The following is a 22,543-nucleotide window of genomic DNA, read 5'->3' on the forward strand; positions in this document are numbered from 1 at the left end:
GGGTATCCTCCGTTTTAAATCTTGTCACTCATTTTTCCCAGATAAAATCACATATAGTTTTCTGTAACCTTCACGTGTGTACTGAGAATAAACCCATGGATCTCATAAAAGCAACAAGCAAGAGCTGAAAATGATATAAACCAAGTTCCAAGGATACTCAGTATTTTAAAAGATGAATTATCAAGAAAATAGTAAATGTAAACTAATGTTGATATTGATTGACTTATTGGTTTCAAAGCATTTAAAGGCAATAGGTTCCCTAAACACACAATTTATACAAATTTAATGCTATGTTTGGACTACAGGAAAGTGTTCACATGTATGTGAATACTCAGCAGTTCAGAAAGCCTAAATTAGGGTGGTAAAGACCAAAAACATCAGGAGAAACTCATTTAAAAATATCTTTTTTTATACTCAAAATCCCATCATTAGCTCTATTTTCGCAATCATCACATTGTTTATCTCCACACCATTTGACTTACTGACTTATGAACCACTTTTATCCCTAGGGACTATCATAATGCTTAGCTCTTAGCAGGCCTCCAAAATATGCCTGTAGAATAAATGAACCAATGTCTTTAGGAACTTGCTGCTTGATTAAAACCCATATTAGTTTAATTAGACTACTTTATACTCTTTCGCTTTAAGGTGTACTCAAGGAAACATGTGGGCTTGTACTAATTGAAATGTTATCTCTGAGTTATGGCAAATGGCCCATGTCAGCATATCTGAAAGTATCTTTAGTTGGGTGGTCTCTGAAAAGCGCCAAGTATTGGCAATGTGTTCTGTTGTCCTTAAGAGACAGTACCTCTCTTGGGACGTTTCTATCACTACAACTCATGCCTACTTTTATGATTCTAATTTCCTTTTTCAAAAATTGTAATTTTACTCTTATAAGAATCTTAGTTAAATGGGTCCTTTAAGTTAATTGATGAATTCTTGTATTAATTTACAGTAGACCATTAAATCATACTTCTAATGGGAAATATAAAGGAAAAAAGTTACAGCATTTAATGAAACAAAAATATCTTTATGATTCTTGCAAAAGAACTTTGAGAAAATGAAAAATTAGCTAGCGGGTTAAGCAGGGTGATAGGAGGGTCTAACATTACACTAATGGTTTTGCTCTACTACCAGCTTTTTATAAATCTTTAAGATCACTACTCTTTGCTGCAACAACTTAATCTCTGCATATTTCCTTATTCATTTCTGTTTTGTAGATTTGAGTTTTTATGCATAACTCATACAAATTTGTTGGGGTTAGATGATAGGTACAATGTGCCTGACACAGTAAGCACCCAGATTTTGTTGAATGAATTATAAGCTTTTCCAGAGTATAGGTAAAATGTTATACCAGATAGTGTCCACCACTAAGGGCTCTGAATAATTAGTCTCTTTTCATATTTGGAATGACTTTCCAGAAAAATATTTCTTTATTATAGTTGAAAAATATATAAGAATTTTAAGTACAATGTGATAGCACTACCTTCAGAACTTCTATTTTAGCCAGGAAAAAGCACATGAAACAATTAGTAGGTAGCACAATTATATATGTGATAAAGTATATATTTTGGGAGGAGGGCAGGGAGAGATGCTTAATTGAAGAGCACAGTTAGAGTTGGATTTTCAAGATTTCAACAGGAACAGGAGAAATGGTGTTCCTGGCAAGGGAAACCAACTTACACAACGTATGGTCATGAGTGAGATGTATGATTGACGATAGTGGCAGTGGGGAAAATAAAGCTTCAGAGAATAAAGAAGGAAAGGAAAATTGCATAAGGCCTGGAAAACCAGGTAGAAGAGATTAGATTTGATGCTTGAGACAGTAAGGAGCCTTTGAGGTCTGGAGCAAAAAATATCTACAACCAAAAAATTCAGATGCTTCCAAGTTTTAAAAACATATGTAGATTGAATCACACCATATCTTAGGCTAAGAATTGAGCAGGAATCAGGTGAAAAGGAGATGAGAACACACTATGTACAAATACACTGAAGCAGCATTCAGACAGAAGCAGGCCTAAGAACATTCCTGGCATTAAAAGACTCGAGCTAAATTTGAGTCTACTTTCTGACACCTCATGATATCACATAAAAGGAAAATATGACCCTTTCAAATGACGTCTTATGGCACCATGGCTATAGTTTCTTATTTCATCCTTTCCTGAACAATCCATTAGAAGAGAAGAATTCCCCCAACTTAGACATTCCAGCATAATTCATTTAACAGACAAAAGAAGCATTTAGGTGTCCATAGCAGCGGACATGATAATCCTCTGTCCTGAGCACAGCAGCAGGTTTGAACAGCAACAGCATTAATGTTGTGTACTACAGGCCTGTCTGACATTAAACAGAACAAGTTGATTATACAGAAAAATGGTGTTCACACGGGAGTTTTAAAAGTTTGTGAAAATACACAAACTTTTGGAAAAAGTTTATTGGAAATCACAGATTTATGTTTAAAAACTCACTAATTATTTTTGCCATACAAGAGCAAAATTCAAATAATATAAATATTTAACATACTGGTATAAAATTAATAATATGGAAAAAAGATGCAAACCAACCAAGAGGTAAAAAGTTTTTAGCAATAACACTGTGTACAACCATCATCTACTCAAGTGACCATCCAGGCTGATAGTTTATTTTCCCTTTGTTGATGATTTTTGAGACAGCCTTGCATTAGAGCACCAGAAAGTTTTTTCCTTCTTTTTTAAAAGGCTGGAATCCTTTTATTTACAAATATTCTTTTCAGTACTTTAAGTCTAATGAAGGAAGCATCTAGCAATTTCCTTCTGATTAAAAAAGGAAGTGCCTTCATATTTCCTTTAAATTTAAATCTGTTCCATTCTATTCTAAGCAAAAGATGAACACAGTTGAGGAGAGCTCTTTTGCAAATAAATAATTGTTTCACAAAAGTATTCCTGTAAACAAGATCATTTCAATGGCCAGAGAGACACTTAGTTTTCAACCAATGGAAAATTTAAACGCTGACAAGTATAGATACACAGGGTATGTATGGCCCAGAGTCAAATGGTTATTAAAGAATCAACTAATAAAAATTAATTATAAAACACCTTTGTCAAAATGTGCTTTTGTTATCTACAGGTTTTAAAATTGGTCAGAAAATTTAAACCGTAATGATCTAAAAACACTGACCCTGCTCTGAAAATTACCTACAAACCTAGAATGGTCAACACTGTAGTTTTGACAGGAGTAAAAATTTTAAATTATCTGAGCAATCAATGTAAACAAGCCTCAATTTTCAAAATAGGAAAAAAAATAACAAAAGGATTTCTGTAAACATTAAAAAGCTGTCTGCAAAACATTACAGTATATGTCATCATCCAGTTGTGTTTACCAAAAATTCTTTTAGCTTTGTCTTCTTTTGCATGTTTCAAACACCACCGAATGAAATGAGACATCTTAGTTTTCCTTAACAAGCACCTCTGCAGAGAGGCGTTTCATAATCAGTTCAACTGCTTTTGCTGGAGTCACCATTTGGGCCTTTGTACGATCCTTGTGACAATAGACACCATCTAGTTCTTTCTGTAGGGGGGGAGGCAGTCACATCCTGGCCACATTTTTATCCTGCTCTGTAAAATAAATGCAACTTACTCTTTTAGATCTCAGCCACCTGTCTTTGAATATGAAGACCTTGCAGCTTCCCAAATATCTTAAACCTCATTCTGGTGACCTCTCTATCACTTTCATTCTGCTTTCACATTTGAAAAATTTCCAAGTTGACGATACCTCTGCTAGTTATTTTGATGAAATAATTGATTTTTTTAAGATAGGATAGCTTTGATCTGATGTTGAATACTCTCAATTTTAAAATCTGAACTTGGAACAAAGTCCTGTGGTTCATGAGACCTTCTTGGGGAAGGTTAGGCTAATCTTAGTCATCCTTACAATAATTTCCACACTAAGAATTTTATTTTATAAATTATAGAAAAGGGGAAAACAGGCTTTTAATGTGCTTTCTTTTTGAAGTCTTCTCCATTATTGTATTCCTCTGTGCAAACTACTTTCAAATAGCTACCTTAAAAACAGACTGATATTGAATATTTTAAAACCAGCTGAAAAATTCGTTAAATTAAAATTGGCTTTTTTGAATTAGCAATGATTTCTCCCTAGAGAAGGACCCTGTGGGTAAGAAGCTGCCCATGATTTGTGTCATTTCTAATAATCAAAAAATCCACATGAAGTACCAGTCAGGGCAGAGCAAATAACTTCTCAAATTTCACATTAAACTTTGAAAGAAAGATATAAGTATGTTTTAAATGACTCTACCACTATCTAGGTAAATTAGCTACACCGATGTGACAATAAGTGACTTGGCTGTTTTATAAAGAAATCGTGTACATTTTTCTAAATCTCCTCGAAGAACAGGAACTTTCTTTTACCAGGTTCAAGTACTTTCTCCTATGGCGATCTTCTCCTGCCTCTGTCTCCCCCTAGTCAAGTGCTCTGTAATAAAAACTAACTTGTAAACCTGGTCCAACAATATATTCATTTCTCCGAAATGTGCTATACATTCACTTGGTATTTTCCGAAAGCAGTTATTCTAAAACCAAGGCACCTTAATAACTTTTCTACACCTCAAATATACACGCAGCATTAAGTGAGAACTTGACTTTCCCTTTAGTTTTGTCTTCATAAACCTTTTCTATATATAAATTCCTTGAAATGAATTTAGGCAATGAAGTAGATAAGTTCTACTGAATAGCTTCTAGAATCAAAGAAACATTCTGATAGACTGTTTTCAAAATATTTCTTTGTTGTTTTTTTTCATATTCATTTCACCTAAGGTATTGACAAATATCTAAAGGTTTTTCATCCAGGTTTGGCTCAGTGACAGTGAAAACACACAACATTCAAGTACTGTTAGACGAAGGCAGCCCTGCAAGGATACGTGTCCACATAGGTCAATTTGCAAAGGAGAACTATCTTAATTATCCTGCAATATATTTGACCAAAAAAACCTTTTGAAATCATTTTTACTTTAGGATCTGTAGCATGCTTCCAAAGGTCCTGAAGGTCTTGTACGTGTCCATGAGATGTCATCATTTTATCGTAGATGCAGGGATGATAAGGAGTTTTACCTTCCCCAGAGAAAAACACATGGTGTTGTGGTACAATCCCCATTTTATTGGCACAGATGCCCATGAACACATCGTCTATGTAAAGACTGGACTTAAGTGTCTGTGATGCCTCATGGACTTTGGCGGCTACATCACTGGAGATCACATAGGCGGCTCCAGCAGTATAGTCAGGGTAAGCCGGCCACTGGTACATTTCATAGGGGACATAGTACTTGCTGCGTTTGTCTCTAATGGGAGGAGCACCGCGGTGAACCCGACCAATCCAAAAGTCCTGAACACCAATTTTTTCTAAACTTTGAAGGTATTCAATAAGATTTGGCATATGAATAAATATGTCATCATCAGCAGTCATAAGGAATTTGGCATGTGGACAGAAGCTATTTGCCCAACTGAACTGCAGAAGTAACTTAAGAGTAAGGTTATAGAAAGAATCAGCAAAGTCTTGCTGAATTATATCACTGTACATTTGATCTTCCCAAACCAGTTTTCTTTGCAGTTCTTCTCTTGTCAGTGGGTTAGAAGGTGTTCCTAAAGCAAACAAAGTTTTGATGTTGGCATTAAGTTGAGACTGAACATACTTCTCATTGCCCCATGTTTTTCTAATTGCGGAACGTCGATCATAGTTTTCAGGAGCAGTCTTTACAAACAGTAAAAGGAGGATGTCTTGTGCTCGACACTTCTCCTTGTGGTTAATCAAGTACTGGTAGTGAGCAGCCCCGTCTGTGCTGTGTTTAAGAGACAGGCTGTCATTCACAAAGTCATAGCTATTTATGAGGTATCTGTAAGAGTAGGACTTCATATGGCTCACAATGTGATTATCAATTGGTCCCCAAAAAAACATGAGGCTTAGTATAAAACAAGTGGCAAATAACTGAACAAACTGCCATTTTTTTACTCTTCTGCCACTAACAAACATTCTGACGTCCACTCAGGTCTGTTTTTATTTAGGATTGGTTTTCAATGGGCGCTTGCTTCTTCGAAACCAGAGAACTTTGTATCTTGTAGAACAGATGTCCATCTTAATACATGTTAGTCATTAAAAAAGTAGGAGCTTCTTGTTTCACAAAATACTTTCTTTCAATGCCATTTTTTCTGAGATTGCGAAAGAATGGAACACACTGCAGGATGAGGACACTGGTGTGTCAACATTTTTCCACACTGACATCCTTCATTAAGTTAGGTGATTGGCCTCACATGGCCATTCCATGTACTTCTTTTTGTGGAAGTGAAGCGGGACCTATCAGAGTCAGGAAGAGAAAAGATGACAAGTGAATGGGCTACAGCGTTACCAGAAAGAAAGAAACTACTTTTCATTCCTTAAAAACAAAATGTCACCTGCCTGATGTGGACAAAAGGTGAGGAGGCAGCTAGGCTTTAGCAGAGGCATACAGATATTTATTTTGGCTGGGGGGAGTACAAGGAAAGGGAAAGAACCACTCTCTCTACTGTCCTCCCATTCAGAATACGGAGACCCTCTTCTCGACCTTAAAAAATAAAAAGGCCTTCCAAATGGCTATCATCCTCCTATATACTTAAAGTTCAAAATCCCAAATGGGTGTGTCCATTGATTTGCATATTGATTTGCAGTACTGTCAGGAGGAAAGTAGCTGCAGGCACACCTTGTTTTATTGTGCTTCATTTTATTGCACTTTGCAAATACTGCATTTTTTACAAGTTGAAGTTTTGTAGCAACCCTGTGTCGAGCAAGCGTTGTCATTTTCCCAACAGCATTTGCTCCCGTCATGTCTCTGTGTCCTATTTTGGTCATTCTTGTAATATTTCAAACTTTTTCATTACTATATTTGTAATGGTGATCTGTGATCAGTTGATTGTGACTCAGTGAAAGCTGAGATGATGGGTAGCATTTTTTAGCAAAAAAGTATTTTTTAATTAAGGTAGGTACATTTTTTAGACATAATGTTATTGCATACCTAATAAATTACAGTATAGTGTAAACATAATTTTTATATGCACTGGGAAACCAAAAAATTAATTTGACTTGCTTTATCATGGTATTTATCTTATTGTGGTAGTCTAGAACCAAACCTGCAATCTCCAAGGCGTACCTGTATATAGTTCAAGGCAAAATAGACGGATGATGAAAAGAAAGTTCATAATAGTTAAAATTCATTAAAGCCTGCCCCAGACAAGCAGGACTAAGAGTAAGACTTTTTTTAATTTAATTATTATTTTATTTTTATTTTGAGAGAAAGAGAGAGCAAGGGGAGGGGCAAAGAGACAGAGAGAGAATCTCAAGCAGGCTTTGTGCTGTCAGCACACAGCCCAACGTGGGGCTTGATCTCAAGATTGTGAGATCATGACCTGAGCTGAAATCAGGAGTTGTATGCTTAACTAGCTGAGCCACCCAGGTGCCCCAAGAGTAAGGTTTTTGTTTTTTTTTTTAAATCTAGGTTCATAATCAAGGAGTCGAGATATGTGTTCAAAAGCATAGTCCAAACTCTCACTAACCAAATGACATTGTGAGCCCCAAATCTATATCGTCATCTTTTTTCTGTTCTTTTTCATTTGGAAATGCCTCAAAGTTAGCATGTTCAAACCAGGAATGCCCTGTCTTTGTAGTCAGGCAATTTGAACACCAGGTCTGGCTCTTTTATTTTCCTGTATCATGTATCTAACCCAGAAGTCTGAAAAACTGGAATAACACCATTTAGCTCAGAGTCTTTATGCAAGTTAAATGGGAATATCCATAGATACATACATAGAGGGAGGTAGGCAGATAATTACCTGGCACACAGGGGTACTCACATGCCATTTCTGGCCCATTTTTCTGTCTTCTCCACTAAAATCTGCTGTTCCCATTTTCTCTTTCTCTGTCTGACTGCACTTCATGCATCTATGCCAGATATCTGAAAGTCGTCCTTTTCCTCCATTCTATATCCAGTTCTTTAATCCTGTGAATTGCTTTTTCTGAATCTCTCTTCACCCCTTCATGTCATCATCATTTCTCACCCAGACTAGTGCAGCAGCCAAAATGATTCCTGACCCACGCAGCCTCTACCCTACAGAGTGACCTTTCTAAAACTCACATCTAACTTAACTCTTTTCTACTCTACTCTAGAGCATCAGGTCCACCATGACCAGCCAAACCAAAAGGTGACAGTACTGATACTGATATATCCTTTAGAGTAGTTAACCCCCTTCAGAAGCTCTCTACTAGTTGTCAGTACCAAAGTGCTGGCTGAAAGCTCAGCCATGCTTGCTATTTCATCCATGGCAGCCTTTTTACCAGCAGTCCTGTGGCCTGGCAAGCCCTGCTCCCTTGCTAACAAGGTTCATAAGAAGTATACTAGTGCTCACTAATCTCTGCAGGCAACATTCTCTGGGAAACCTGAATTGAGGCCACACCCTCCTCCCACCAAAGATTTTTCTTATCTGTATTACCACAGCAATTCTTGCACCCATCTTCCCAGAATGACTTTTTATTTAACTGCTTCCTCCATTTACACTGTGAATTCCAGGATGTAAGGCACGATGCCGTAGATACGCTAGCTTCAGGTCAGTGTCCGACACCTAGGAGGCATTCTCTGAATGTCAGTGCTAAGAACTGTGGTGAGGTGGAGCCACTTTCACTCAAACAGCTGGTCACTTGGGAAGAACTAAGGTCAGGAGGCCCAGTCAGTCACATGTCCTCCCTTTTCTGACACAACTAGGAGATGGTACCACCCTTCCTCAAGGACTCTATCCTCCATGCTTATCCAGAAGTAAGACATATCCTTTGCCTGAAGAAGTAGGCTCTCCCCTCAGGGGTGACATACCAGTCTCCTGAGCTTTCAACAGACTGACAGGGAAAAGACCACGCAAGCCCTGCTCAGTCCAGGCTGGCTGGGTAGCTGAGACCACATCACAAGCCCAAGGGAAAAGGCCCTGCTGTTGTGCCCAAAGGTCTCAATCTCAAGTCCCCTGCCCTTTAGCCCTGAAGTGAAACCAACTGCAGCACCGACAGCACCCTACCCTGTTGGCCTAACCTTGCCAACTTTAGGCCTTTTGCATCCAGCTGTATTACCTATCTCCCAAGGTTACTTCATTGAGGGGTGATAACAGCAAAGGCCAGGCATGCAAAAGTCCAAGGAAATGGGAGACCAGAGCCAACCCTCCCTGAGACTTTGTCCAGAGATAATCGTCTTATTCCCTAGGGCACAGGTTTTAAAACTTGGGTGCCACTCAAGAAGTCACAACCGGGGTGCCTGGGTGGCTCAGTCTGTTAAGCCTCCAACTTCAGCTCAGGTCATGACCTCTCTGTTTGTGGGTTTGAGCCCCGTGTCGGGCTCTGTGCTGACAGCTCAGAGCCTGGAGCCTGCTTTGGATTCTGTGCCTCCCTCTCTCTCTGCCCCTCCCCTATGTGTTCTCTCTCTCTCTCTCTCTCTCTCTCAGAAATAAATAAATGTTAAGAAGTCACAACCAAGGGGTGCCTGGGTGGCTCAGTTGGTGGAGTGTCTGACTTTGGCTCAGGTCATGATCTCGCAGTCTATGAGTTCAAGCCTCGCATTGGGCTCTGTGCTGACAGCTTGGAGCTGGGAGCCTGCTTCAGATTCTGTGTCTCCATCTCTCTCTGTGCTCCTCCCCTACTCATGTTCTGTCTGTCTGTCTCTCTCTCTCTCTCAAAAATAAATAAACATTAAAAAAAATAAAAAGAAAAAGAAGTCCAACCAATATTTAAGAAAGAAAAAGAAAAAGAAAGAACAAATTAGGAATGGCATAGTGTACTGAAAGTAGTGAGTATAAGTATCATTTTGTGAAACTTTTAAGTTTTATGTATATGTGCCTTCAGGTTGTAATGTAAAATGCATTTTTTGGTGTGTGCTTTACCATCAAAAGAGCAAGAAATACTACTCTAAGGGATAGATCAATATCAATATCAATATCAGTAATTTCCCTTCTTTGTTTAGCTGGTCATGGTGGACCAAATGCTCTAGAGTAGAGTGGAAGAGACCGTGGAAAACATCAGTTTCTGAGGGTGGCATCTGCCTAAACTTTGCAAAATCACTTTCATTGGTGGGACAGGGCACTTCCTCTTGGTTTCAACAGTGCTCACTTAGATAAGGGACCATCTATAAAGGCAGATATCCCCTTCTGCCTCCTCCATGATACATATTAAAGGAACTGGAGGCTTAATGCAAAGCAACAGAGAAATCTTAAGGGCAGATTTTAAGACCACATACGTGTTTAAGAATTCTAAGTAAATTATCAATTGAAACTAATCTGCAGTTTCTATTCCAATAGACCCGGGAAAGGAAACAAAGAGGAGAGTAACCTTTGGAACCCCAGGCAAAACTAGCTTTCCATTTCTGAGCCCCTGTACTTGTAATATTTCAATGCCAGCTCGCTTTGTACCTATTCCCAGTTGTTTACAAGACTGAGCTTCTTGCTAGACAATCAGCCCACAGGCCTAACTCCTCCAGCACCCACATGCACACTTGACTCACAGAGGCCCTAGTATCTCTCCAATGAATGGGGCCTATTACTCATCTGGCTAGTGTATTCTGTTGCTAACATGCATTTTAGCAGCCAGCCCATAGCATGCATTTTATCCCCCTGCTCCCCACCCCCGCCACATAGGTATTTGCTTTATTTTCCTATATTTCTTCAACTGTTCCCAATTGACCTCAAGGAGTCAAAACAGTTTGTAAAAAATGACAAAGAACCTGTCACAGAGCCAACAATCCACAGTACTTACTTAGGTTCAGAACAGCCTATGAAATGCTAAAACAAAATTTCTCCAACCTCAGCAGCTTGAATTGTTTAGCCATCATTTATATCAGTCAAAACCAAACTCCATGGTAGTACTGATCTGATGAGGGGAAGATTAGGAGAGGTGAACTACTCTTTCACAGTACCCACTTCTCTTTTATAACAAAAGAGCACTCAAACTCCTCCAAATAGAACACAGTTAGTAGGCAGTCTCGCCCAACCAAAAGCAAAATGCACCTCCATGGTCTAAATCCATTAATTACAACCAAACAGTGTTGCCCCAGCTCTGGCTTTGCTGATGGATACCACACACATGCAATCGATGCTCACTCTTCTGGTTCACACGGTCTTTTTAAAGATTGTCTAAAGCACATCTTCTAGCTTCTGTATTCCAAGTGCAGGGGAGGAGACTGCAGAGAAACCCACAGGCCTGCCTGACCTGGAGAAAGAAAATGCTGGGCCTTACAGGAAACAAAAGATCCCGATAATGCATGTGAGCTCAGTAACCATCCACAGCAGAACGCTGTGCCTGCAGCTTCCTTTGTGTGCCCGTGTTCCAGCTCAGGCACCAGGCCACAGGCTGCAAACTCCAGGGCTACCCCCACGTGGGGCCAGGTTCATTGTGTAACCTCGGGCAACCCTCACTGCACTCTGATTTGGTGACTTCATCTGCAAACCGGGGGTGAATGTCCATGTATTGTTACCGAGGGGATATAAAAATTACAGATGGCTTCAGAGTCTGCTGTAAATAGGAAACAAGAAAGACCATGAGAGAGAACAGGACAAAGAACTGCTTAGAGGGAAATATAGACAATCCCTGACTTATAATTTTTTTTATTTTATTATAGTGTGAAAGCCATATGCATTCAGTAGAAATTGTACTTCACATGTTGAATTCTGATCTTTTCCCAGGCTAGTGATATGCCATAGGATACTCTTTCATGATGTGAGCAGCAGCAGTAAGCTGCAGCTCCCAGTCAGCTAGGCAATCATGAGGGCCAATAACCAATACACTTAGACAACAATTCTGTTTCTCACTTTCAATGCAGTATTCGATTAAGTGAGCTCTTCAACATTTCAGCATATAATACACTTTGTGTTAGATGATTTTGCCCAACTGATATAAATGTTCTGAGCACATTTAAGGTAGGCTAGGCGAAGATATGATGTTTCCTAGTTAGGTGTATTAAATGCATTTTTGACTTCCAGTATTTTCAATGTACAGTAGGCTTCTTGGGATGTAACTCTTTCCTAAGTTGAGTAAGATTTGTATGCAAATCTTTGGAATATAACTTGGGGTTGCTTCTATTTGGATTGAAAAGAAGGAACAGATACCCTTAGTATTCTCTTTCCTGATAGAAGTAGTCAGAAGAGTAAAGAATAGAAGTAGAATAGGAACATCAGAAAAGAAGGTTGCTGACCCTACCCCAAATGCTTTTCAGTCTGGGAGCTGTGCCCCACAGTTACTCAAGAATATTGCTTCACAAGACAGCTCTTTAAACTTTTCTGGAAAAAAAGCTACAGACTACAAATTACCCTAAATGACCCCTGATTTTTTTTTTTCTACTTTGGTCTTGCTGTTAACCCATTTCTTTGTTGAGTCTACTTTAGTGATCCTAAAATATTATGCAAAACCTGATATAAATTTTGAAGTTTTCATCAAGATAGCGGGGTCTGTACTTTAAGTTCGAGTCCAACAACCTCAGTGTTCAATGTTTCAAGAAATCCTACAAGTATGTGAGCATTTGCTATGGAATAGTTATGCCAAGCATGGTGGGAATCATGTATTAGTATTTTATGGCCTCCTATCAGAAAGCATCTACAATCTATTTGAGACAAGACTCAGTGCCCACATGAAAACCCAGTTCCCATGGACAACAATCAGCAGATCACAGTAAAGTGCAGACAGTGTGTCAGCGCTAATTGAGACAATACCAACTACAGGCAAAAAGGTGTGTCCCTAATAGTAGAGATCAGTGACAGCTGGATAGGAGAGCCTGAAGATGAACAGGATTTAGGTGGTTACAGGAAGAGAAGCAATCTGTTTCAGGCAAGAAAGGGAAAAAAATAACAATATGGCAAATACTTGAGACATAGGCATGTGTTTGAAAGCAAAGAGATTGGGGCCAGCTTATGGAGAACCTTGAAAATGAGACAGAGGAGTCAGTGTGTGCCGGGGGCAGCAAGAAGTCACAGGAGTTTCTGTTTTTGTTGCTAATGGTAACTCCCTCGGCCGTATGTATTAGGCTTTATGTGAAAGAGTTAATGCAGCAGTGGTATGCAGGGCAGAAGCAGGGACAGTGGAGATTGGACCCTGGCTCCATCAGGGCCTCAAACTGAAGCAGGATAAGGTGAGGAGAGCCTTATCTGGGGTGATGGAGGTGGGGAGGGAAGTCAGGGGTCAGGAGACCCTTTGGAGAAAAACACACCCAGCAGTACCTGAGGAGTGGCCTAGGATGGGAGGAGTGGGGGTGGGGTGAATTCTAGTTTCCAGCATTACTGACAACTGAGGGGAAACTGGCTTCCTGACTTAGGGGTGAGGAGGGAGCATATGTGGGCTTGGGCTGGTGTTGAGCATGAGGTGCTGAAGAGGCAACAGGTATAGCAGTCCAATGGGGGCTTGAGATAGCCGGGACTGCAGATCGGGGGAGCACTCTGAGTGCAAGGAAGATGGCTGTGGGAGAGCTGTGGGCCCCCATGGTGAGAGAGAAGCAGAAAGGCCTGGGGGAGAGCAAACTCAGGGGAAGGAGAGAGGGAGGAGGCACAGAGAAAGGAAGCATCTCATTTTACTGGATGCATGCATGGGTTTTCCTGGATGTGTGTATGCATTGCATGCGTTTTAGTGGATGCATGTATGTATGCATGCATGCATGTATTTATGTGGCCTCTCAATTTATGTGCACGGGTTTGAATTCAAGGACTAGATAATACCTTTTGACAAATGAAAGAGAATACTGTACAAATTCTGTAAACTTCAGATAGTTATTTCTTCTAAAAAGGAACTATTTTAAAAGGCTGGTTCATTGCAAATTGAGATGATTAACAAATGAGTAGAGGGCGATCACCAGAAGGCAGGACAGACAAGGCCCGTGGTGGCGCTCTGAGCGGGAAGACAGCCATGGGGCAAAGAGTGGGTGCCATGCTGGGAGCCAGGAGGGTAGAGATGGGGGTGGGTGGAGCAGAGGAGTCATCTTCCAGGAGGAGCAACAGGGAATCCGAGACCCAAAGGCTGAGGAATGTGAGCCAGAGAAAGCCAGGGGGTTTGAATTCAAAATGAATCCCTTTTTGCGTCTATATGTATGTTTCTTGACCACTGTTTCTGGCCATTGTTGTAATATATTATCAACATCTAATTTTAGAGGAACTATATTTCCAAATCTTACCTAGTAGACACGCAATACTCAGAAGTCTCAGGAGCCCTTATGTCATCAAGTATATACCATTTTGTTCACGTGACCGCTCACACACTCAAGGCAACTTCTCAGCGGGAGAATTGTTTAAGGGGCTTCACCTACAACTGCATTTCCTCTGAAATTTCGAATTCCAGTCCGCTCACTCTGTAGTCCACTCATTCTTTGACCGCAGCCTCTTAATATTCACCTGGAATCCTCTGCCCACCCCTTGCCTGCTCCCTAAAACTCCACCCCACCCAGCAATCTCCTGACCTTCCTTCTCGCCCGCCTCCCTGTCTCAGATGCAGAATCACCTGGCACCTTTGCCCTCCTCTCTCTGTTCCTGTCCTTCCACCCCAACAACCCCAGACCTCGGGTCCCTCCTGTCTTCCCTACTTCCCCAACACCTGCGGCTGCCGGAGATGCGGACGGCGTTGCCACAATGGCAGTATCTAGCTGTGGGCAGAGGGCTTATGCTGTGTGACCAGCCTCCACTTCTCCTGGACCTTCTCCCTCTCCTGTCCCCTCATCAGCCATACTCAATCTTCCCTCTCTTCCGAGGCCTGTGAGCTTCACTCTTTGCTGATGGCTTCACCTCCTACCTCAAAAAAAGGAGAAGACATCACACGCATTGTCCCTTCTCATCCCCACGTGTGCCTCCTATTCACGGCTCCACAGGCTGGCCCACCTTCTCCAGGCCCTCCATAAAGCACACTGACTGCCAGGGAGACACAAGCAAGGCACTCATTTAGGGCACAAAACGTAAAAGTCATAAAAGTATAATTATAAACTAATGCTTCTTCAGTAAGTCAGTTTAAAAAATGCCTCAATACTTTAAACCTTTTATCTTTAAAGTTGTATTACTTACAGTCCCATGTGAGACAGTTTTGGGGGCCTGTCCATGCATAACTCAAAGGAAAGACATACAACATTTTCTATCTGTCTTTATGTGGCATTTTGTTCTACATTCCAAGTATTTCTTTCCTGGCTTGTTTTGATCATCTAGTCCCTATTAAACAGAGCTAGTACCAATCCTCAAGAGCCAAACTGCCATATAAAAAAAAAAAAATCAGGCTTAACCCTGAATTTACTAGAAAGGCTATAATTTGATCTTCATACATTTTTCTTAGTTAAATTAGTTCTAGTCATTGGTGATGAATATCACAACTGGGTACTGTTTAGTACTAATTGGCTGTTCTATTTGTTCAAAAAAGAAGGAAACAACCCAAAATTTGAATTTATAACTCAGATTTTAAGTATGAAAAATTAAATATTCCCCCACTTGGTATTTTGTTCTTTGACTCGTATTTGAATGTTGCCAATACAAAGCTAGTAAAAAAGGAAGAATTCCACCCAATAGCTGCCTTTAGGTGTTTTTGTGACTGTGACTTTAGCTCTATTAAGCTCAAACCATGGGCAAAGACTAGAAGCCATTTGGAATCATTATCCCTTCACAAACAATACATTTATAGAGTTAGTTCTTGATTCAGTGTTAGCCAAAGACTTTAAATTCCAACTTAGCAAGGATGGATGTGGGATAGAGGGAAAAAGTGAGTTATACAACCTACAGTATGAATCCAGTAACAAGCTCCCCACCGATATAAACTAAATTATATGTTCCTTTATAAGTTAAACATGGGTGTAGGTTTCTGTTTCCTGATTATGGGAAAAATAAAGACAAGGAAATATCAAATGAACAAACAAGTAAAGACAGTCCCTAAATAAAAACAGGTCCTAAGGAAACTGGTGATGACGGGCTACAGAGTATTACTATATATTAGAGGAGTTATATGAAAAGTCAGTAAAAATTTCCAATAACAGAATTCGAAACAAACAAAAAAGCAGAAATACAAAGTAGGTCTCAAAGAGGTCAAACATTTTCTCTTCTAAGCTTGGCCTTCTGTATTCATTCCTGAGGCATAGTCATTTATATTGACAGGGCTGCTTGCTCTTTTAAATACAATTCTTGTCAGTTTTGTTTTTGGCTAGTTAAGAACAAACTTCTCCTTTTGCCCACGCTGCTAACTTGGGAGAGTTTACTGTGCTCCTGGCTTTGTTCTGACTGCTTTACATCTATAGAAATGCACAGCAGCCTATGAGGAATAAAGGATCTCCATGTGTTGCAGAAGCAACTAAGGCACCCAGACATAGGGTTAACCATGTAAACTCTGAAATTCCAGACCCCGTGGAAGCTCAGAAGCAGCTGATGGGTTCCAGGTCCCGTCCCTGAGCTCTGCACCTGCCTTCCTCCCTGGCCCTGGCCAGCTGCTTTTCTTGGAGCTCCTTCTGTATGGGAGGGCAGGGAAGCAAGTGGGGCAGGGCCAGGAGAATCTATCCAAGAAGGCAAAGAATCTGCTTCACTTAAGTTTGGAGTCATTCACATTTTACTACCACCTGCATTTTGTCAGAGCCTGTTCTCACTCTCTTTATAACCTATCCCTTACTTAACCTCCCATCTCAATTTTCCCTCCTTCCTTTTCTTGGTCCCAGTAGCAAGTAGAAAGTAGTAGTAGTAGTAGTAGAAAGTAGATAAAAGTGACCTTGTGAATTTTTGCCCTTTGGGTACCTAAAGTCATTCCTCCACAAAGAAGATTGGGGGATTTAAGGTGGAGATTCAAAGTGGCAGAAGGGGGTTAAAAATAGGTAAGAAGGACGGAAGGAGAGGAGAGTAAAAAGTCTAGGACTCAGAAAGGATGTTTCAAGCAAGTGTTTGATAAATAAGTATTGGATGAAATGAAAGGTACAGCTGAGGTAAAATTAGGATATGAAAAATAGTGATTTATAAATAGGGTGACAATATAACCCGGTATAAACCTGTTATGTAAGCTAGACATACAAGCTTCTTGTCCAATGGCAGTTCACATGTCCCACTCTAAACATTATATCTGGAAAGAGCATTTGATCAAGGGTTTACAGAGTACAAAAAATAACAGTGTAAAATGTAGGAGGTATATATAATATTTCTGTCTCAGTCTATCAACATTTTTTATAATAAGCTAACTATCATTTATTAAACACCTACCTATTCCAGCCATTATGCTGAGCAGCCCTGAAAGTAGGTAATGCCTACATTTAATTAACTCAGTGAATATTAGTTTACAACATACTGTGTAGTGTAGGCCACAGGCAGGATGCAGAGAAAGCTTCAGAGATATGTCCAGTGTAGACGGCCTAATGGAGTAAGCACATGTTCCGGTGCAGTCTGGAATCTGGACCTGCGCGAAGCACAAGGGGCGGGGGAGGGGGGACCAAGAGTTTTAGAACATGAACAAAAGTAGACTTATATTCTGCTGTTTCCATTTACTGGTCACATGAGCTTGACTTCTCTCTAAACCATGTACCACACAGTCTTTTCCAAGGATCATTTGAGACCATTTGTTTGACAAAGTAAGGTCCAAATCAGGTGTTCAGTATGCGCTGATTTCCCTTCTCTAGAAGTTGTTCATGCATCTGTACCATGATGGTTTAGTTAGTAGATGACTCGTATTCTTCAGGGGTTATTTTCCTTTCAAAATCCGATAACAGTTTTTAAAAATACTGACCTGGTTGCTAAGGGCCACTTAACACATCCCAAATACTATTGAGACTGAGAACAGAAGTATCATTACTAATTGGCTGAACATGCCTTTCCATTATCTTTGACAGGAAAGAACAATATGGTTCCCACAAGCACTTAAAACATTTCCACGAAGATGACACAGCCAAAAGATTATAAGACCCTGTAAATTATGGAGAAGGAAACCTGAGCTGAGTCAACTTTTTAACTTACTTTGCCTAGAGCACTATCAAAAAGTTGTAGAAAAAGTTGTAGGAAAAGGAATAAAGAGATAAAATGTGAAATCTTACATGGATCTTAACTTGTGTAATAGTATTTTGAACTTGGACTTTTGGTAGCTTAGTGTCTGCAGACATAGTAAAACATTCCTTTGTGTAGAAAACTGGCTTCTAGGGTTAAAGCTGTCACTATAGAATATAAATCTTAAAAATAAGTTACAGATGAAAGCCAGACTTTCAATTTCCAACATTAAAATGTAAAAAAAAAAATCACTTTGGTTATTCAGAAGTTTACATTTCACCTGATCAAGTTTCTTATCTTTCAGTATGAAGATTCTTATACCTCCTACCTATATGCATACTGTAAGGAAAATATTCTGGATTTGCACTGTTCTGGCTAAATCTTTGCTGGCAAGGATTCTATGTCAAATGGAAAAGCTCTTGTAATAATTTGCTGTGCCTAAATTTCTGGAACCTAGACACAATATATGCAGCTTTTCACAAGATTATTCTAACAATGGAATAAAATAATGGCTATGGAAATATTCCAAAAAAGGTGTTTGCTACAAAATGCAAAGCTTAGATCAATTCAATTAAGTATAAACAAAATTCCAAAAAGATAGGATACATTTTGTTACTTTGAGAAGAGACCATTTCCTTCTGAATTTCTCCCAGTTTCTTCCTACCGCATCCTATGTTCTATTATGTAGATTATAGAGCAGTAGGTCCTCAGAAAGAACTCTACATTTACAATTTGAAAGTCACCAAGTGCAATGATTCTCGCCAAAGTGACCCATTTTAAAAGATGACCCATTTCAAAACCCAGGAGTTCGTATTCAAGCTGTTCTATATTTAAGAATTAGAAAGTTATTTCACTTTCCTACAATCTCCTTATTTGAATCAGTCTCTTATAAAAGGGGAATTTGATCTCCATTTGAATGAAGTATAATATGACACTTTTGCTTGCTACAGCCTGCACTTGGTTTTGAAAATTATTCCCTACCTTTTGAGGTTTTGGGGTTTTTTTTTGTTTGTTTGTTTTGTTTGTGGGCAAGGCATTTATGTGTAATATCATTTATGCCTCCTAATCATCCATTTCTCATTCCTTAGAAACAGCTTCTCTGAGCGTTAGCTTGAACTTTCCCTGTCATAATACTCATTCCCATCAGAAGGTGAGGATGGATGTGAGTTAAAGGGAGTCAGCCTCAGCCTTAGCCTCCCAGTGCTCAATAAATACTCCTGGAAGGTGCCCGTGGGAGCTGGGGAAGGAAGAGAGAGAAGGAGCAAGAGAGAGAAGGGTCATTTTAAGTATATAATGTAAGTATTTTAGGTATTGAATTTATCTTGCTTTAAAATAATAAAGAGTTGACCAAATAAAGCAGTCCCCCTCCCCCATAACAGAATATAAAATCCACGATAAGTTTCTTTGGAGAAAGTTGAAACCTCAGCTGCCAATCACCGGTCTCCCTTTCGAAATTTCAGGAAGGGATCTGTTCAGTGCTACCCCTGCACACCTCTACCTTTGAGCATCCTTTTCTGGGTCAGTTTCAGTTTCTCACATCCCTCTCCCTTCCCCCATAGGGACCAGGCAAAGTTCCCAAAATAAAGGCACAGAGGAACAAATCCAATTCTAATAGATGTACTTTCATTAGAGAATTACCCCAGATATGAGCTACAAGCCACCACCAGCCACTGTGCGGTTACAACATCGGTGTCTCTTTAACATGACCCATAACCTATGATAACCAACACTGGATAAGAAAAAATATGGGCTGTGTAGTCAGAATCGGATGAAAAGTTGCTACTTTGACCTTTATCGAATCTGAGTAAGCAACCGGCTGTCACTTCGGGTTACAAAATAAAATTCGGCAGTCAAAAAAGAGTGGCAAAGACCTACCGGTAGCAAGAGAGGTCTTCTTTCCCAGTTTCCCCTGCCTGCCCACTTCCTTGTCTTCCTCGTCTTCCTACCCAGTAACTCGCTGAAAGTTTCCCCACTCTGGCGGCTTCCTAATTCCCAATCAGATGCAGGCTTTCTACCCGAATTCACCCCTGCAGCCTAGGGGTGGTAGCACGGTTGGGGAACCCCAGCCGGAATCCGGGGACCGCAGGGCGCGGCGTTCGCCTGCCGGCTCCCGCGCCCCGACCCGCCTCGGTATTCCCGAGGCGCGGCGACCATCTCGCCGGAGCTCCCTGGGGAGGAGGAACGCGCCGGGCCCCGGGAAACTTAACCCCAACTGGAGCTCCGGGGCCCCCAACCTACCTGCCGCACCCGGGCGGCCCTTGGCCGGGAGTGTCGGCTGCCGGGCTCCCGCGCCCACCAGCCAGAGCGAACAAAGGCGCTCCGGAGAGGGAACGCGCCCTCCCCTTCCCCACCGCGCTGGCGGGCGGCGGGCAACCCTGCCCCGTGGCGGTTAGGGCCTCCGGAGGCTGGGCCGCGCGCGGTCCGGGCCAGAGCAGCGGGCCGAGGCCCGGGTGTCTGCTCCAGCCGTGCGCCCCAGCCCCAGAGCGCATTCCAACCTGAAGTCCTGGGGCCACCCGTGCGAACCGGCGGTGCCTTCCCCTCCTCGCGGCTCTCTTCCCCTCTCGGCCCTTCAGAGACTTCTCGTGGTCCAGAGAGAGCAAAAGGAGAGTCCGAGTCTCCTTTCCCGTAGCCCGAGAGCTGCTCCGGTGAGGAGGCACGGCGCGGTGGGGCCGCAGTGCCGGGCAGGGGCGGGGCGGAGCGGAGGCTGGGCGGCCCGGAACCCTCTCTGAGGACCGCGGGAGTCCGTCTCCCGTCCCCGGCACAAAGAACCAACCATCCGGGGAGCTGAGATTTATCCCCGCCAAGCGTGCTAGAACTTCCCCCATTCAGTGATCCGGAAGGGAAGACAACATTTCCACCCACAAGGGCCCTCGGCCCCCGTTAGGATGCGGTGGGCTGCAGAGCACTTTTTTAAATCGCACATATTAATTCCATATGAAACAACTGGTCTCAATACACTTTTCACTAGGAAGTAGAATTCGGTAAACTCATGATCCGTTCGTGCAGCACACACAACAGTTCTACAACTACGGTGGGTAAGTTTTGACTGAGTTCTCTGTTTATCTTTTTTTCCTTGCTCGAACAAGAGTTCTAAGGGAGGCTAGTCTTTTAAAAGATCTCGTCATGCCACTTATGCCTTGAACTTCTGGGGCCTAAGTCACAAAGGAAGAAAACTCCAATTTACATCAAACTAAAGCTTCACTACAGCAGTTCACCCCGCCCCCCCTCCCCCCCCCCCCCCGTGATTTTACTTACCTTGAAGCCCAACTCAAATTCAAAGAGAGCTTAAAACAAAACTCACCAAGTCCAAGCACAGCTCCTTAAACCCCCAAATCAGAGGTCGGCTCTCTTGCTGGCATCGGAGGTCGGCGGTCTCAAGAACAAAACTTGCCCGCTTTAAACATCGGGCGAGGACTAGGCAGGCAGCGCGCTGGACTCCGCTACCTTCCCCGGAGGGCGCGGGCTGGAGCCGGCAGACCGGGGAGGACCCAATCAGGGGCTCCCGGCGGAGGGCGGGGGCGCGGCAGCCCGGAGCCTCCCCCGAGGCGCTGCCCCAGCGCGTCTCCAGCACCTTTTGGTGTCACTGCCAAAGCCGAGCCTGGCCTGCGCCTCTCCCACCAACACAGCATGTTGGTGAAGGTGATGGGTGCCGCCCAAATCTGTTCTTGTTGGTGCGCGACAACTCCAGGAAGTGCCCACCCCATTACCTCCTCAGTTAATCGAGATCATTTACTCAGATGATGGACTGTGAATCACAATCCTCAGGAATGGCCCATTTGAGTAGTTTCCCCTTTCAAAATACTCCATGCATGTAACTGGACAAAATCAGGAGAATACAAATTTCTAATAAGGAAAGAGATTATAAAGTATGGGTTTGGTTTCCTGCCCCCCAAATGATCTGGCCTTCTCTTAATAGAACACACATTATCATTTAACAGGTAATATTTTGAAGGATTTTGTAATTGTACATATTTCAGAACACGACAGAAGACAAAAGATTAACCCAAATACTTCTGTAAAATGAAACCTTTGGGTTTTTTATTGTAAAAGGAATAAGACAGGTAATGGGTTAAAAGTAAATTACTGAATCAGAGTTTGAAACTGTACACACAACATTGTATTTATTTCAAACTAGATTTTTAGGAAGTTTTATAATTGCTTCTTTAAGCCATCCACCATATTTTCAACCACGCACCTCTGTTCATATATTACCCATAGAGAACATGGCCCAGCATTGCTAAGAGATCACAGTGTCATATGCATGTCAGACCCCATACAGAAATATTAATATAGTGGATTTGTAAGGGAGTCACTGACAGTGATCCATATATAAGCTGATTTGCTGTTATTACAGTGCAGATCACCTCCCTTCTTTATCTATGGGAAATAAAACCCTGACTGTGTTCCACATACAATCTCTTGCCACCCCCAGCTGGCATATGTGTGTGTTCTCTTTATGCACAAATATTCAATTACCGTTAAATACCTTTCAGGTCATTTGGAACCAGGCCGTTATACATATGTGTCAACACGTGTGCTCCATG

The 22,543-nt window shown here is 41.5% G+C and overlaps 2 protein-coding genes across 11 annotated transcripts in view; one reads left to right on the plus strand and one right to left on the minus strand.

Annotated features, from left to right (window-relative positions):
• MCF2L2 (MCF.2 cell line derived transforming sequence-like 2) overlaps window positions 1–22,543 on the plus strand; it is a 263,631-nt gene that overhangs the window by 160,421 nt on the left and 80,667 nt on the right. The window lies entirely within an intron of this gene.
• Window positions 1,396–21,657, minus strand: B3GNT5 (UDP-GlcNAc:betaGal beta-1,3-N-acetylglucosaminyltransferase 5). Of its 9 annotated transcripts, none has more exons than XM_053221169.1 (4): window positions 21,301–21,657; window positions 17,311–17,418; window positions 14,806–14,921; window positions 1,396–6,339 (listed from the first exon to the last, which is right to left on the minus strand). In XM_053221169.1, the coding sequence occupies exon 4, from the start codon at window positions 6,016–6,018 to the stop codon at window positions 4,885–4,887; it is 1,134 nt and encodes a 377-aa protein (XP_053077144.1). In that variant the 5' UTR covers window positions 6,019–6,339; window positions 14,806–14,921; window positions 17,311–17,418; window positions 21,301–21,657; the 3' UTR covers window positions 1,396–4,884. The 9 variants fall into 9 exon arrangements, 8 of the variants coding, with proteins under 8 accessions (XP_053077144.1, XP_026917151.1, XP_014919077.1 ...); XM_027061350.2 differs by lacking the exon at window positions 21,301–21,657 and adding an exon at window positions 20,495–21,189; XR_008297788.1 differs by lacking the exon at window positions 21,301–21,657 and adding an exon at window positions 20,238–21,219 and having other exon boundaries at window positions 6,021–6,339.

Source organism: Acinonyx jubatus, chromosome C2, assembly GCF_027475565.1.
Source record: "Acinonyx jubatus isolate Ajub_Pintada_27869175 chromosome C2, VMU_Ajub_asm_v1.0, whole genome shotgun sequence".
Taxonomy (NCBI): Eukaryota; Metazoa; Chordata; class Mammalia; order Carnivora; family Felidae; genus Acinonyx; species Acinonyx jubatus.